Genomic DNA, 17714 nt, shown 5'->3' on the forward strand with positions numbered 1-17714 from the left:
TCTGGAGATTTAAAAAAAGTATTAGGAAGTAAGAAATATAAATGCAACAGGCATGAAATATCATGGAGTTCACAAGTTATGCAGTGCAAAACACGAATGTTGGCTGCTGCAGGTAAGAGTTTCATTGTTCCGTTTTGGGACAAATGACAATATAACACTCTTGACTCTTGAGTCTCTCATGTGATCAAAGTAACAAATTAGTGCAAGGAAAATAGGTTTATTCATATCGGCTAAAACGTGAAGGGTTAATTGTTATCCAAAATTATGTTATTATTCTAAACCAAATTATAGTTGCTATGATATTTTTCAAATAGAAAAAGTAGACAAAACCATAACTAGGAAACCATGTTTGCAAGCCACAGTTTCCAGATGTACAATTTTCAGATATGATTTTGGAAATTATAATGGGCAAACAAAATGATTGTTGCCTGGGTTTATTGTTTCTATATTTTTTTACAGTGAGCTGTGTAAAAAGTTAAATAGTTACAGTTTCTTGAAACACAAATAACCAGAGGTATAAACAGTATTACCACAAGCAAATACTGTAGCTTTGGTAGATTAAACCAGACATTTGTTATTTACCTTGAGCTTCTTATAGGGTAATGCCTCCTTGTGTAATGTCCTCCAACCATCATAAATGGTGATCAAGCTGTGTTTGGATGAATGCTAAGCTATGTGTAAGAAGGAACTGCAGATGCTGGTTTAAACCGAAGCTTTGTGTGATGGGTTCTGTAGTTGTGACATCAATTGCTCAGCTAAGCCTTTCTATGCAGGATTCAATTAGATTTCCTTTCAAGTAAGAATGATTCTACAAACTGTGAAGATTTACATTGAAGAGGTGCCATGCAGAATACCAGTTTGGAGCAAGTTACCAAGGTCTGCACATCATTCAACAGACCTTAAATGTGCAATCATACACAAAGACTTTCCCTCCATTACCTCCTGCCACTGCAGGGAATGTAGGTCACAGAGCAAGTCTGTGGCAGAGCAGATTGCTGGTGGAAGGTTGGATTGAGGGAAGACACAGAGTATAAATGTGGGGGGAGAGGCTTGCGGTGAGTGGCAGAGATCGAGAGAGGATATGATTGAGGTTTGGTGGGAGAGTGCCTTTGGGAGCGGGGAGATGATTGACCAAAGAGTGACAATGAGGAGATGGTCAGTGTTGGTGGGCTGGCAGGTAACAGTCCATTTTGTGGTGGGGTGCAGAGGAGATGATCAGTATGCGGAGCAGAGGTGGTTTCACAAAGGAATCGGAGGGAGAACCCGAAATACCAAATAGGGAAAGAGGACAGGGTGGTGAGGAGCTTGGTGGGAACAATCTAGAGGTTGAGGCTCTCTATTGTACACTCCATGGATCTCAGCCATGATTAGGATTGGAGTTTGAGGCTCGCAGGTTGTGTTTGGTTTTGTATTCCTGGTTGGACTTTGCGCAAAGGGACATGAATTGGGCTCAGGGGTTTCCATGCGAATGCTGAGAGTTTAGAACAAATATGTAGGGTGCTGTTTACCAACTGAACTTTCAATAAAAGTCCTTTGTACCAAGTGAATTTCCAGGCTGTCATCATCCACCTATGATTACGAATAACAATGAAGCTTATTAACTGGAATGCAGCAGTGGAAATTAAATTGTCTCTTTTATCACATTGTTGCCATGAAACACCACTCTTTTTATCGACTTGAATGCACTGCATTGAGAAGGCTGGAAATATTGCCGTGACTCTTTTCTAGCACAAAACTAATTGACTATCATGGGAACTTATTTTAATGGATTATAGAAGTTTTGAAGACAAAATGCTCATTAGAAAATATATATTTTTTGACCCCTGAAATCTATGGCAAAAATTCCCTCTATTACCAGAATTTTATTTGAGATTGTCCTAAATTGATATTAGTTCAGACACCCTATTCAGTAGTATGACCTGAATTTAGGTTTTAGTTTAGGTTTAATTTAGTTTTGAGACAGCGCGGAAACAGGGCCTTCGGCTAATCGAGTCCGCACTGACCAGCGATCCCCGCACACTAGGGACAATTTACAATTATACCAAGCCAATTAACCTACAAACCTGGATTTTTGTTGCAGTGTGGGAGGAAACCAAAGATCTTGGAGAAAACCCACGCAGGTCACGGGGAGAACTCCGTACAGACTGCACCCGTAGTTAGGGTCAAACCCGGGTCTCTGGCGTAAGACAGCAACTCTACCACTGCGCCACCGTGCTGCCCTTTTGTCACATGTCACAATAGTATTGTCACATGTGCTGAAGTACAGTGGAAAGCATTTTGTTTTTCTCACTATATATAAAGTGGTAGAATCACTGTACTTTACAGTGTAGAAACAGGCTTTAAAACCCATCATACCAGTGTCACCACTCTAAAAGGACCCGTGTAATTGTTCCCATTCCCTTGTCCTTTCTCCACTGGTTTTTAGAATGATGTACAAACCCCTGTGTCAATTGATGGAAGTAATCCCATCTCCAGTTTCATGCTACTTCTCACTGAATTGGAGATGCAGTTTATTGCCAGCATGCGATCATATTAATAACAGCAATTTTTTTAGTACATTCATAATTTGATTGATTTGAGTCATTAGAATCATATAATTATTAATATCCAAGCCAGATGTGGGGATATGGCTTACATCTGGAAGTCTGATGTGCACCATGATTTAACAGTCAAAATATTATTGGGGATAAAACATTTCCTTTGAATCGCAGTTGCTGGGAAATCACCTGCCCGTTTCCTCCAATACAGTTCAATGAAATCCATGGTACTGAATGTCCAGAGAGGAGTACAATATTTCTCTCTGTGGATGCTACCTGACCTACTGGCTATTTGCAGCATTTAATGCTTTATTTCTAGGTCATAAGGAATAGGAATAGAATTTGGTTATTTGGCCCATCAAGTCTACCCCGCCATTCAATCATGGCTGATCTATCTCTCCCTCCTAACCCCATTATCTAGGCATTTGATTACCGCGTCAAGCACATATGACGTAAAAATGTATGCACTAGGATAATAACCTAAAGAAACAGAAAATGTTGTACAAAGCAGGTCCATGGAGAGAGAAACAAGAGCTAATGTTTTGGGTTGATGACCTTTCATCAGTACTAGGAAAATAGTGTTTGCAATTGATAGTTTAGCTGATTTACCTTTGTTTCAAGCAACGAACAGAATATGTATGCGACAAGCATGCATCTGAGGGACATGTAGACGGACACTATTGTACTCTGGGGTTTGAAGTGTAAGTGACTGGTGTTTACTAGAAGTTGCAATCTAGCAAACAAATTGAAGTTCCCAACCGACCCCGCAGTGAAAGTACATTTGAGGAGATTTCAAACACATAAAGGATATCTCTGCGAATAGGTTTGCTGATTCTGTTGGGAATGATTTAACTTTATGTGTGCTTATTATATTACAAATTTGCACTTTCAGCATTATGTCCTCAGGCTACTGAAAAACAGCTAAGGTGGCTGATAGCACTTTCAAACAATATTTTGAATGATTTTACTGATTATCATTCTTCTAGCACTTCACCGTTTATTGAAAGCTTTGTCTTGCTGGTGTCATTGATGTTACATTTGCTATGCATTTCTGGTTTGTTCTGATCATAGAAATATTAGTGGCATCTCACTGTTTTAATTAATTAAATAGTGCTTTTTGTGTCTAATATACTTGAAACATTTAGGGTTTCAACTGTGCAGCTTTTCACATGGTAGGTACTTTACTAATTCCTTATACTGGAATTTTAATTATGTGGTCTTTTCAAATCTGGGGGCAAAGTCTAAAATATCGACATCCTGAGCTTAGCTTACAGATACAGCATGGAAATAGTCCTTTCGGCCCATTAGGTCCATGCTGACCATCAACCACCTGTTCACACTGGTTCTATGTTATTCCACTTTCGCATCCTCTCCATATACACCAGGGGCAATTTAGAGACCAATTAACCTACCAACTCACACATCCTTGGCACGTGGGAGGAAATCGGAGCACCCAGAGGAATCCCACGCACATAGGGAGAACGTGAAAACTCTACACAGATAGAACCTGAGGTGAGGATCGAACCTGGATCTCTGGCGCCGTGAGGCAACAGCTCTACCACTTTCGTCACTGTGCCATCCTAAAAAAATACCCCATACAAAAAATTGCAGAACTGGAGCTACAATTGGATGGTAGTGTTAGTTATGTTGCAGAGGGCAGTCAAGGGGAGGGGGCTGATGGGAGCTGGGTGGGAAAGGGTGCCAGGTTGGATGGAGGGATGGAGTGTGGGTGTGGGATTGAGTGCCAGGTTGTCAGGTTGGTTTGGATGTGCAAATAATGTGTGGGTTGAGGATCGGGGAGAAGGTGGGGGGTGGGGGGGAGGTGGGGGGGAGGGTGGCAGGACAGGGGTTAGATGAGTTGTCAAGAGAATGGTGTGCAAAGAGGTTTGCTACACTGGGAATGGCCTCAAATAGAGCCAAACAAGTGAACCACTTCAAGGAGACACACCCAAGTTTGGTTCCTTGCATTGGACAGAGAACTGCTCTGTGTTTCCCTTTAAATAGCACAGAGGCTTCAGTAAAGGAACTGTTTAAAGGGCAATGTTTAGATGTTTCATTGCATCAAGATAATTAAACCATTGCTGAAAAGTAAAGTGATATCCGGATGTGTGTTGCACCTGGTTGAACACCACTTTACATATCCATGGCATTTTGGATGTTACCCATCAGATGCAGGCAACTCAGCTTAGCTGAAGCTGAAGATAGACTCAAAAAGCTGAGTAACTCAACGGGACAGGCAGCATCTCTGGAGAGAAGGGATGGGTGATGCTTTGGGTTGAGACCCTTCTTCAGACTATTCAATGTCCTGATTGATGGAGATACACGTGCCAAATGGTTTCCCAACCATCCTGTCCACCATGTCGCCAACGTCATGGAACTATATACCTGCACCCTTAGGTCTCTCTGTTCTGTAATGCAGGTGGCTCATGTTCCTCTAAACCTTTCCTATTTATGTAGCTGTCCAAATGTCATTTAATTGTTGTTATTGTACCTGTCTCACTACCTCCTCTGGCAGCTCATTCTATAAACCCCCCCACCCTCTGAGTGAAAAGATTGCCTCTCAGGTTCCTATTAAATCCTTCCCCTCCCACCATAAACCTATGTCATCTGGTTCTTCATTCCCTACTCTAGCTACTGTAAAAGACTCTGTGCATTTACCTTATTTAATCCTCTCATGATCTTATCCACCTCTCTCAAATCACCCCTCATCTTCCTGTGTTCCAAGGAATAAAGTTCAAGCCTGCCTAACCTCTTCCTATAGCTCAGGCTCTCAAATCCTGGCAACTTTCTCGAAAATCTTCTCTCCACTCTTTCCAGCTTAACGACCCCCTTCAGATAGCAGGGTGATCAAAACTGAACACAATACTCCAAATCCGCCCTCACCAACGGCAACATAACATCCCAACTCCAACTTCTTGGATGATGGCATCCCAATATCCCAATTCCCTGACTGACAAAGGCCAATGAATGGAAAACCTTCTTGACCACCTTATCTACCCGTGACACAACTTTCAGGGAACTATGTACCTGCACTCTGAGATTCCTCTGCACGACAACACTACCCAGGGCCCTGCCATTCACTGTGAAGGTCCTGCCCTGGTTTGAGTTCCTAAAATGTGACGCATCACACTTATCCTCATTAAACTTCATTAGCCAAGTTGGCCAGCTGATCAAGATCCTCCTGATGAGGAGAAACAATTGGGCGGAGGGAATCAAGTATGGAGGGGAGCGGGAAGGTGGAGACAGAGAATCGAAGGTAATAACATGAACCGAATAGGGGAGGGATGAAGAACAGATCCAATCAGATGGGGAAGAGATAGGAAACGTCATATTCATAAGTTGCAGGAGCAGAATTAGGCCATTCGGCCCATCGTCTACTCTGCCATTCAATCATGGCTGATTTATCTTTCCCTCTTAACCTTGAAAAGATGTAAAAGACTGAAGGATTTTCAATTGATGATGGAGAAACTGGCAGAATAATCTATGCCAAAGCTTACCTTTTAACTTTTGCATCACCTCCACCTAATCACTTTCATTAAAAGAAACTCGTTCACAGTTAATACCTGGATTTTATTTTAAAGACAGTAAAATTATTTTTGTTTGTAAATACACAGACTCTGCACAATAGATGGAAGGCCCTTACTCGGTGCAGCTGAATTAGAGAATAATGAGTATTATGTGGCTGTTGGATCAGAAAAATTTAAGAAGCTGCCCTATTATCAAGTCATGTCAAAGAAAATTACAGTTCGAGAGACTCAAGGGTGAGTTCCAAACAACACACTTGTTTCCATGATGGCTGAGCTTATAACAGTGCTTAAAACTTTGCGAAGTATGTCGTGTGTTATTAAATGCATAAATTAAACTGTGCAGTGCAAAATTAACTGCTACCTGCCTTTTAATGTTTTTGTCAAATTTCCAGGAGAAAAGCAATTCTGGAGCAAAGCAGAGTATGCTTACGCACAAAACCATATTTTATCATTTAATTTACTGCAGGCAATATATCAAAATATCTGTGTCCTCAAATAGTGATATTGTTGTCACCTATTGTTTAGGTATTCCTCTGGTGTGACACCAGGAGTAAGTGATGTCCATTGTGTGGTGCATTCAGTCCATGGGGATTCTTTACAAGTACTTTGCCTGGTGTTTATGGGGAGCTAACAATTGCAAAATGGGCTGGTAGCTACACTGCCCATAAACCCAGACAGCTTCTGGCTCCATTGTGAAAGGTACCCTGTTTTTGGTAGGAGAAACTTTCAATAAGTAAACTTCATGATTAAATAGGACATGAATTAAACTTAGGATAAAATCATTTGGAGGCTGTGATGTACAATTCCTATCCATGGGCACAGAGCCAAAGGTCCATGTCAAAGATAAGGTTTGTTAAGATAAGTTAACAAACACCAAGATCACCTCCCATGAATCCAACACCGCCCCCCAGGACGAAGCCAGCTTGCCTCGTGAGTTTGTTAATTCTATTGGCATCTGTGGCCTTCGCCCTGCTGTCCCACCACACGGCAGCGAAGGAGATGGCACTGGCTGCCACCAATTGGTGGAACATCTGCAGCATCTTACTGCAGATGTTGAAGGAATGGAGCCTTCTCAAAAAGTACAGTCGGCTCTGTCCCTTCTTGTACAGGGCATCAGCATGTACACTCACTGAGGGTCCATTAATGATTGCACAATATTTGTCCCCTCATGCACTAGTGTGGAGGGAGTGAATGTTTAGGGTGGTGGATGGTGACCATCCTGGATGTTTCTTTAGTTTCTTGAGTGTCGAGACTTCACTCATCCAGACAAGAGAACGGTTTTATTTCATGCTCCCGACCTGTGCTTGTAGATGTGAAATGGTTTGGGCTGCCAGAAGGTAAATCACTTCCTCTGGAGACCCATCCTCTCAACTACCCTGGAGCCACAGTATTTATAAGTCTAGTCTAGTTGAATTACTGGTCAATGGTGCCCTGCAGGCTGTTGTTGGTGGGAAGCACTGCAATGCTATTGAATGTCACACATATAGTTGGTGCTGTTGTTAGACTCTATCTTTTTATAAATTGTCGTTGCCTGGCAGTTTTGCATACTGATATTATTTGTCGAAGGAGTAACTCAGCTGAGATAGACACAAAATGCTGGAGTAACAGTGGAACAGGCAGCATCTCTGGATTGAAGGAATGGGTGATGTTTTGTGTTGAGACCCTTCTTCAGATTGAGAGTCAGGGGAGAGTGTAACATAGAGATATGGAAGGTAAGGTGTGAAAACGAGAGATCAAAGGGGACGTGGATCAAGGAAAGTGTAGAATGGATCATTGTTAGCTGAGAGGAAGGTGACAATGAGGCATACAATCAGTAAAATTTAATCAGGAGGACAGTCAAACTAGTCGGAGAACTAGTTAGATGGGGGAGGGATGGGGAGAGAGGGAAAACAAGGGTTACTTGGAGGGTAACAGCAGGACAGAGATCATTTCTGGAAAAAAATAATAGGTGACGTTTCAGGTCAGCGCCTTTCTGCCAAGATGAAGAAAGGGAGGGCGGTGTCCGAGATGGTCCATGTCTAGGCAAAAACTGCTGGAATTTAATTTTCTGGTCCTGCTGACTGACGAAGTCACAAACAGCTTTTGTGGCCTGACAGAGATCAGTCGATATTCTCTCGTGGAGACCTGGCAACAGTGATCTTAGCATGACTGATATGTGATAGAACCTCTGGATGGACTCAGATCTGGGGGTCGTTCACAGGAGGAGGGATTCTGGCAGGCATTATATCTAGGTGCCTTAATACAACATTATTCCTCTTTATTGAGAGTGGTGGTTTACATCTTTGTGACAGTACTGAAGCCATGAAATGAGCGGCAGTGGAGGATCCAGCCATTCAGCGGGAGAGCAGCCAAAAGCACAGTTTCTGCAATGCAAGGTCTGTCACCTGGATTAGAGTGAGACAGTGGCACTAAAACCTGACGAGCTCCTGTCAGAAATGACGCCAGAATATTGATACATTAACAGCCTTCCTGAAAGGGCTTGAAGCAGGAACATTGATGTACAATTTGGCCTCTTGCCAGGAGTGGAATCACTGACACACAACAAGACCTTTCTTTGAACAGATTTGAGCTTGACCATTGATACCTGACAAGATCTCTTTACCAGGATTAAGAATCAGTCAGGAACATTGATGTATAATTGGTCCTTCTGTCAAGATGACACAAAAGTTGCGAGGACACCACAGTGTTTTGTCAGAAATGGATCGAACAATGCACTTGCACATGGCAATATATAGTGTCAGTAACAGCGATGCATGGTTATCTCAACAGCAAGGACCATTGTTGTATGATGGTCAGCAAACAATCGCAAGAATAGAGCTTCAAACAGGCACAATGTTATGAGCACCGATACAAAAAATTAAAATCAAGTATTTTGGAAATATTTCTATGCACATCAAGTAATTGAAATGTGGAGACTCCAAAAAACTGCAGATGCTGGAATCTTGAGCTAAACATAAAGTGCTGGAGGACCTCAATGAGTCAGACAACATCTGAGGAGAGAATGAACAATGTGTTGGGTTGGGACCCTTCTACAGACTGATTGAAATGGGGAACTCGTGCTATAAATCATTATGGAGATTCAATTTAGTACTTTAATAAGAAGCCATTAGAGTTATACAGCTTGGAAACTGGCCCTTCGGCCCAACTTGCCCACACCGACCAACATGTCCCATCTACATTAATCCCACCTGTCTGTTTTTGGTCCATATCCCTCCAAACCTGTCCAATCCATGTAGCTGTCTAATTGCTTCTTAAATATTGCGATAGTCCCAGCCTCAACTACTTCCTGTGGCCACTCGCTTCATACACCCAGCACCCTTTGTGTGAAAAGGTTACCCCTCAGATTCCTATAAAATCATTTCCCCTTCACCTTAAACCTATGTCTTCTGGTTCTCGACTCTCCTACTCTGGACAAGAGACTGTGCGTCTACCCGATCTATTCCTCTCATGATTTTATACACCTCTATGAGATCAAGTCAGAAGATTGAACGGGAGGAACACCGAAGGGTATTGTGAATGGGGAGCAAAGTGGAACTTTGTGGAGTAAGACAGAGCTGCCGATGTGATGGATAAAATGGCTTATTTTTATACTGCAAACTTTTATGACAGGTGCATCAGGTAGACAAACCAAAACCAGGCTCAACAACGGAAGAAAAGGCACTAATATAAATTATAACAGATCTACCAATTTAGGATGTGATGGAGTGATGATATCATATCATATCATATCATATATATACAGCCGGAAACAGGCCTTTTCGGCCCTCCAAGTCCGTGCCGCCCAGCGATCCCTGTACATTAACACTATCCTACACCCACTAGGGACAATTTTTACATTTACCCAGCCAATTAACCTACATACCTGTACGTCTTTGGAGTGTGGGAGGAAACCGAAGATCTCGGAGAAAACCCACGCAGGTCACGGGAGAACGTACAAACTCCTTACAGTGCAGCACCCGTAGTCAGGATCGAACCTGAGTCTCCGGCGCTGCATTCGCTGTAAAGCAGCAACTCTACCGCTGCGCTACCGTGCCATGATGGTTATCATCTGAAATGCTGCTCTTGTTCAAACCTGGTGCTTGGCCAGTACACCAATGTGATGTAGTAACACTTGAGTTGCTGAGTGTTGGTGATAAAGAGTCTGCATTTGCTTCATTAAAGCTGTAAAAAAAAAACTGGCAGTGACTTCCTTATTCTATAATTCACGTGTCATCTTAAAGGGTGCTGGATGTTTGGCCCCTTCAGCCGCATTCGCACCATTGCTTAACATAGAGACTTTTTGACAGATGTTTCAAGTTGATGCAAAACCATCCATTGTGTCCTTGGGCTTTACAGAGACTGCGTTTTTAGAGATATAGCACGTTAACAGACCCTTTAGCCTACTAAGTCTTTGCCGACCATCGCTCACCCTGTACATTGGCACTATCCTACGCACTTTTACAATTTTTGACCAAAGTCAATTAATCTACAAACCTGTACATCTTTGGAGTGTGGGTGGAAACCGGAGCACCCAGAGAAAAACAACACGGTCACAGGGAGAATGTAGAAACTCCAACGGACAGCATCAGTAGTCAGGATTGAAGCCGGATTTCTGGTGCTGTGAGGCGGCAACTCTACCGCAGCACCACCTTAGGCTGTTCACAATCGTTTAGAATCACATCTCCTCTGTGGTCTTTGGCCAGGGGAACCTGAGCTGAGCTTTGCCTGTGCTTTGGGTCCAAATGTTCTGAAGAGTTTTCACCCTTTCTGGAGCCTGGAGCTAGATGTGTGCCAATTCCTGGATTTATCTTTTTTAGTTGATGGGAAATACATTCAAATTTAACCTTATTATTGGACTAAGTTGATGACATTAATAGTTGGTATTTTTAAATGAACAAAAAAGGGATTTTCACTTTTGAGAGTTTCTTTGGACCGACTGAGTCCATGCAACCTGTTCACACTAGTTCTGTGCTATCCTGCTTTCTGATCCATTCTCTACACATTAGGGGCAATTTACGGACACCAATGAACCCTGCATGGATTTGGGATGTGGGAGGAAACTAAAGCACTGGGAGGAAATCCCCGCAGTCGCAGAGAGAACGTACAAACTCCAAACAGTCAGCACCCGAGGTCAGGATCAAACCCAGGACTCTGACGCTGTGAGGCTGCAGCTCTACCAGCTGTGCCACTGAACCACCCCTTTATAATTAGTACTGCAAGTATTTTCATCTCCCCAACATCTAAACCTCAGGCAGCCTATTCATGTTTGTCCAACACCATTGTCAAATAAAACCTCATCGCCATTGGGTTCCAGCTGTAGACGAAAGCCCATGAATACAACTGAGTTGTTTCCCAACAACATTAAACTACCTATATAAAAATGAATGTAGTGGCAGATTGCAGTTAACATAGAAACATAGAAAATAGGTGCAGTAGACCATTTGGCCCTTCGAGCCGGCACTGCCATTCAATATGATCATGGCTGATCATCCAAAATCAGTACCCCGTTCCTGCTTTTTCCCCATATCCCTTGATTCTGGGGATAAGGGGAAAAAGCAGGAACGGAGCCATTTTGATATCTTGAATTTTCACTATGTTGTGTTATATGTTATAAGATATGTTTGCTTCTTGTTAATAAGAATGCCTGGTGTGTTCCATCATTTTAATTGCTTGCCCTTTGTAAGTGTTTCCCGATTGGGAGGAAGGTAACCTCTGGACATCATTGTCCTCCTCTATGGATGGAGGTTGGTCACTTCCTCTACTGTAATTGTTATTCAATGCTCCTTCGTGTTGCTGGCAATCTGCAATCTGGTAAACAGGGAAATGTAGTTTGGCTTTGTTTCCAGAGGAAACTATCACCCCTTCAATATTCTGCCATTCCTTGTTCATGGGGACCTGTTTCATAGAGTCACAGATTTAAACGGCACGGAAACAGGCCATTTGTCCCAACTTGTCCATGCCAACCAAAATGTTTACCCGAGACATAGTCCCATTTACCTGCATCTGACCCAAAACCTCAAAACCTTTCCTATCCCTGTACATGTCTAAAGCTCAAATGTAGTAGCTATGAACGGGGATGCAATAACAGGAGCAGAAGAATGAGAAAGGTCCACTGGTAATATTGTTTATTTTAGTGGTCTGAGATCTGTATCAGTGTAGACTCTCAAACAACTACAGGATGAATCGTTGATACACCAGCATAACGACTGCAGGAAAGCCAGACTGCTGTTCATGAAAAAGCTCCATTTTCTGGTCTCTTGGTCACAACATTGTTGTTAGTGAAGCAATGGCTGTGTTTGAAATCTCAATCGAGGTTGGGTGTGAGATGGTTGTGCTTCAAATAATGCCCTCTCTGGCAATGCATGCCTGACACCTGCTCCTTGTAGACTGTATAACCTGATGCTACTGAGCTGCCAAACTGTGGGTGCTGTGGACCATAGCTTCTCGAGCCTATGGGGAAGACACATTTCAGAAGGTTGGGATTGCAATAATTTCACCTGGGTTTGGTCTTACTCCCTTGTGGATCATACTTCACCAAGAGCTCCCTTCCACCGCTCTCCAACAACTCTACCAAGTGATTGTGCTGACTTTGCAATATAGACAATAAGTGCAGGAGTAGGCCATTCGGCCCTTCGAGCCAGCACCGCCATTCAATATGATCATGGCTGATCATTCACAATCAGTACCCCGTTCCTGCCTTCTCCCCATACCCCCTGACTCCGCTATCATTAAGAGCTCTATCTAACTGTCTCTTGAATGCATCCAGAGAATTGGCCTCCACTGCCTTCTGAGGCAGATATGGAGCCGCTTGAGGCAGAAGTTCGCCGTGATCTTCTAGCAGTCATAAAAACACAAAATACATGAAACATTAAATTAATGTGACGAGTGGAAAGGATTATGGAAGTGCAAAGATTGGGGGGGGAGGGGAGAGTCAGTCTCAGTCTACCCCACGACAGTAGGGGGAGGAGTTGTACAGTTTGATAGCCACAGGGAAGAAGGATCTCCTGTGGTGTTCTGTCCTGCATCTTGGTGGAACCAGTCTGTTGCTGAAGGTGCTCCTCAGGTTGACCAGTGTGTCATGGTCAACCAACAAAGCTAAAAAATAAGTCATCATAATTTACAACAGAGTTATGCCTCCTTAAGGTTGAAAAACTCAACGGGAAGATCGGTTTAGCTAGGCCTAACTGGAGAAGTTAAAGACAACTTTCGGTCGAAGAAGGGCTATAATATTGCCAAGAGGGCAAGAAGCCCAAGGATTGGGTAAATTTCGCAATTCAGCAGAAGAGGACCAAGAGGTCGATAGTAAAAAGTGCAGTCTTCTTCAGTCTGGAGAAGGGCCTCGACCTGAAACATCACCCATTCCTCCTTTCCAGAGATGCTGCCTGTCCTGCTGAGTTACTCCAGCTTTTTGTGTCTATCTTCGGTTGAAACCAGCATCTGCAGTTCCTTCCTACACATAAAAAAGTAAAGTTACAGCTCCACTCACGATCCCTTTGCTGCGTCATTCGCTGCTTCCATGGACTTCCACATTGCCCCCTTGCTGATTCAGTTACTGCCAGCTCACTGCCCCACTCACTGCAGGAAGGAGCAGGTTCCTTGGAATATGTTGTCATGACTAGGCAGAGTCAACAGGGATTTATGAAAGGGAAATTGTGTTGACAAATCTGGTTTTTGTAAGTAGCAGAACAAACAAGGAGAAATCAGTTGATGTGACATACCTGCATATGAATTTTGTTAAGAGCCATGCAAGAGTTATTAAACAAAAATAGAATATGTGGGTTTGGGGGATAAAAAAGTAGTACGCATTGAGGAGTGATCACAGGAACATATGAATGTTCAAACATACCAGCTTGGGTCAAGAGAACTCCACTTGACGTCTCAAACTTGCACTGTCCTTCAATAAGATCACGGGTAACCTTGACTAGTTGCCTCTTGATAGCGAGGACATGAGTGCATTGGAGAGGGTGGAGAGGAGATTCAGCAGGTTGTTGCATGGGATGGAATGTCTCACTTATGAGGAGATGCTGTACATGAAATGTGTGCTTGCATGTAATTAAGTCCTGTCAGTGGCCATCCTAGCATCTGTGGTATATCACTGAAAAATTATGATTTTTAATTTGTCATAATTACTCGTAACCACATTGAATGCATTTTCGTAACCACATTGAACGCTGAAGTCTCACCTGTTCAGTACAGCCTTCAACCACTGAAGGTCACCTCACCTACTGTCTCCTTTCTCTGTTCATTTATTTATTTACTTATTTATCTATTTATTAATTTCCCTATGTTCTCAAAATCTCTGTAAAGCGTCTTTGAGTATATGAAAAGCGCTATATAAATAAAATGTATTATTATTCTTATTATTATTTTCATGTGTTTTGTGAAGTGATAAAAAACAATATTGCAATGAATAATAACACACGATAACCTCTATTCTCTTTTATCTTGCGTGTGGAAAATTTACTTTAACTGAGGAAGTGCACGATTGACTTTTGATTTTTTTCCCTCTGAGTGTGAAAGACAATTTCACTGCCCATTGATGTGATAATGTAATTATTATCAATGGGCAGTGAAATCTATAAGTAAATCACCTGTTTGGTTGAAAAACATGAAGCATTGCTGAGGCATTGCCTTCTATGCATTCTATTAAATGGCAGATTCAGATTCAGATTAGTTTATTGCATTGTACACCAAGGTGCAATGAACTTCCTTGTTCACATGAAGCTCACCGAGTAAACAGTAATAATAAACACAACACTAAATACAATGAGTGTGTACCTGTTAACCTGTACTCATTGGAGTTTAGAAGAATGAGGAGGGAACGCATTGAAACATGCAGAATAGTGAAAGGCTTGGATAGAGTGGATGTGGAGAAGATGTTTCCACTAGTGGGAGAGTCTAGGACTAGAGGTCAAGGCCTCAGAATTAAAGAACGTTCTTTTAGGAAGAAGATGAGGAGAAATGTCTTTCGTCAGAGGGTGATAAATCTGTGGAATTCTTTGCCACGGAAGGGTGTAGAGTCCAAGTCAGTGGATATTTTTAAGGCAGAGATAGATAGATTCTTAATTAGTACAGGTGTTGGAGGTTATGGAGAAAAGGCAGGAGAATGGGGTTAGGAGGGAGAGATAGATCAGCCATGCTTTAATGGTAGAGTAGACTTGATGGGCCAAATAGCCTAATTCTACCCCTATTCCTTATGAGTGCAAAATATAGAATGATGTAAAGATTGTGGTGGAATCTATAAGTAGTGCAAAAAATATACTAAAGTACAATAATTCAGTAACTGAATGAAGTAGAGTTGGGAGTACCTGGCAACAACTCTGGGAAGGGGTGTGAAGGAGTGGATTGGTTCAGGAGTCAGATAACACTGGGAGAGAAGGCTATTTTTTGTTTTTTTCCGCGTGAGCTTTCAAGCTACTGTATCTTCGCTGGCTCGATTGTAATCGAGTATTGTCTTTCTGCCGACTGGTTAACATGCGGAAAAAGCTTTTCACTGTACCTCGGTACATGTGACAATAGACTAAACTTAACTCCAAGAAGGTCCAAGAGACAACAGGGAATGGTTCGAGTGGCAGACATCCTTGTTGATATTTCCAGTTGCCTTGATGCCACGCACTTTGAAGATGGACTGGATGGAAGAAAGTGACAAGCCTGTTATGGACTGGGCTGCATTCACTACTCTGCGGGTTCAGGTAGTCAGGAGCAGAGCTAATGCCGTAGCAGGCTGGGATGCATCCTGTCACAATACTTTCTACAGCACATCTGTAGAAGTTTGAGAGAATCCTCGTGGACATGCCAAATCTTCTCAGATGCCTCAGGAAATAAATGTACTGATGTATTTTTCTTGTTCACTGCATCAGTGTGAAGACACCAGGTTATGTTGCTGGTGCTTAGTAACTTGAGGCTGTCGACCATCTCCATGGCAACTCTGTTGATGGGAACAGGGTTGTGTTTATCCCCTCATTTCTGTAGATCAACAACCAACTCCATGATAATCCTGCAACTAACACCCTCGTGTGTAGGAAGGAATTGCAAATGCTGGTTTACACCAAAGATAATAGAGCGGAGCAAGATAGACCACTCGACCCTAAAAACCGTATTATGTCATGGCGCCATTTTAGTAGGCAGAAACTTGCAGAAATATTTTTAAAGAATAATAATAAAAATCTGTGAATTGATAAATGAGATATATTCTGCTTTTTTATGGTGTCATCACACATAATAATAATAATAATAATAATAATAATAATAATATTCATTTATTGTCATTGCAACGAGTACAACGAAATTAAAAAATAGCCAATCCTGACGGTGCGTACAAACATATATGCAATAAATGCAAAAACAAATAAATACAATTATATTAAGTACAAAGATTTTTTAACAGTGTTGCGTAGTGCAGAAGGTAGTGTTCAGTTCTCGTATGGCCCTGGGGTAAAAACTGTTCTTAAGTCTGTTTGTTCGGGATTTGATCGACCTGAAACGTCGACCAGAGGGCAGATGAACAAACAGACGGTGGCCGGGGTGGGATGGGTCTTTTATTATTTTGCCTGCTCTACTGAGGCAGCGTAGGCTGAACAGGTGCTCCAGGGAGGGCAGTGAGCAGCCGATGATCTTCTGGGCCGTTGTGATGACCCTCTGAAGGGCCTTCCTGTCCTTTTCTGAGCAGCTGGCATACCATGTGGTTATACAGTATGCCAGCACACTCTCGATGGAGCAGCGATAGAAGGACATCATGAGCTTCTCCTGCAGGTTGGTTTTCCTGAGGATCCTCAGGAAGTGGAGTCTCGGCTGTGCCTTCTTTACTGTGGTGATGGTGTTGGTAGACCAGGTAAGATCCTCTGCGATGTGCGTACCCAGGAACCTGAAAGCGGGTACCCTTTCCACACAGACCCCATTGATGTAGAGTGGGTCGTATTCTACACTGGTTTTCCTGAAGTCAATTATAAGTTCCTTTGTTTTGGAGGAGTTCAGGACAAGATTGTTCACTGAACACCATGCTGCCAGCCTTTGGATTTCATCCCTATAGGCTGTCTCATCTCCTTCTGAGATGAGTCCAACCACAGTCGTGTCATCCGCGAACTTGATGATGGTGTTGGTGGGATGGGTGGGGGCGCAGTCGTGAGTGTAGAGGGAGTAAAGGATGGGGCTCAACACACAGCCCTGTGGTGAGCCGGTGCTCAGTGTAATGGTGGAGGAGAGGTGAGGGCCTATTTTGACGGTCTGGGGGCGGTTGGTCAGGAAGTCCTTGATCCATTGGCAGATGGTTTGGGAAAATCCAAGGTCAGAAAGTTTGGTGACCAGTCTGCTCGGGATGACCGTGTTAAAGGCAGAGATGAAGTCGAGGAAGAGCATCCTCACATAGCTCCCCTGATGTTCAAGGTGGGTCAGTGCAGTGTGAAGAGCAGTGTCGATGGCATCCCCTGTAGACCTATTTGCTCTGTAGGCAAACTGGTGTGGGTCGAAGGTGGGTGGGAGGCTGGCTTTGATGTGCTGCAGGACCAGTCTCTCGAAGCACTTTGTGATGACCGGTGTGAGTGCTACCGGACGGTAGTCGTTAAGGCCGCTGATGACAGACTTTTTCGGCAGTGGGATGATTGTGGCGGACTTCAGGCAGGGAGGGATGGTGGATTTTAAAAGGGACAGGTTGAAGATTTTTGTGAAGACCTCC

The 17714-nt window shown here is 43.0% G+C and overlaps 1 protein-coding gene across 7 annotated transcripts in view; it reads left to right on the forward strand.

The window, feature by feature from the left end:
* The window catches only part of dcdc2c (doublecortin domain containing 2C), a 105618-nt gene that overhangs the window by 41805 nt on the left and 46099 nt on the right, over nucleotides 1-17714 (forward strand). For all 7 annotated transcript variants that reach the window (XM_078400088.1, XM_078400093.1, XM_078400087.1 and 4 more), the window contains one exon: nucleotides 6152-6298. In XM_078400088.1, coding sequence (XP_078256214.1) covers nucleotides 6152-6298 — 147 coding nt within the window. The remainder of the gene's footprint in view (nucleotides 1-6151; nucleotides 6299-17714) is intronic.

Source organism: Rhinoraja longicauda, chromosome 5, assembly GCF_053455715.1.
Source record: "Rhinoraja longicauda isolate Sanriku21f chromosome 5, sRhiLon1.1, whole genome shotgun sequence".
Classification (NCBI taxonomy): Eukaryota; Metazoa; Chordata; class Chondrichthyes; order Rajiformes; family Arhynchobatidae; genus Rhinoraja; species Rhinoraja longicauda.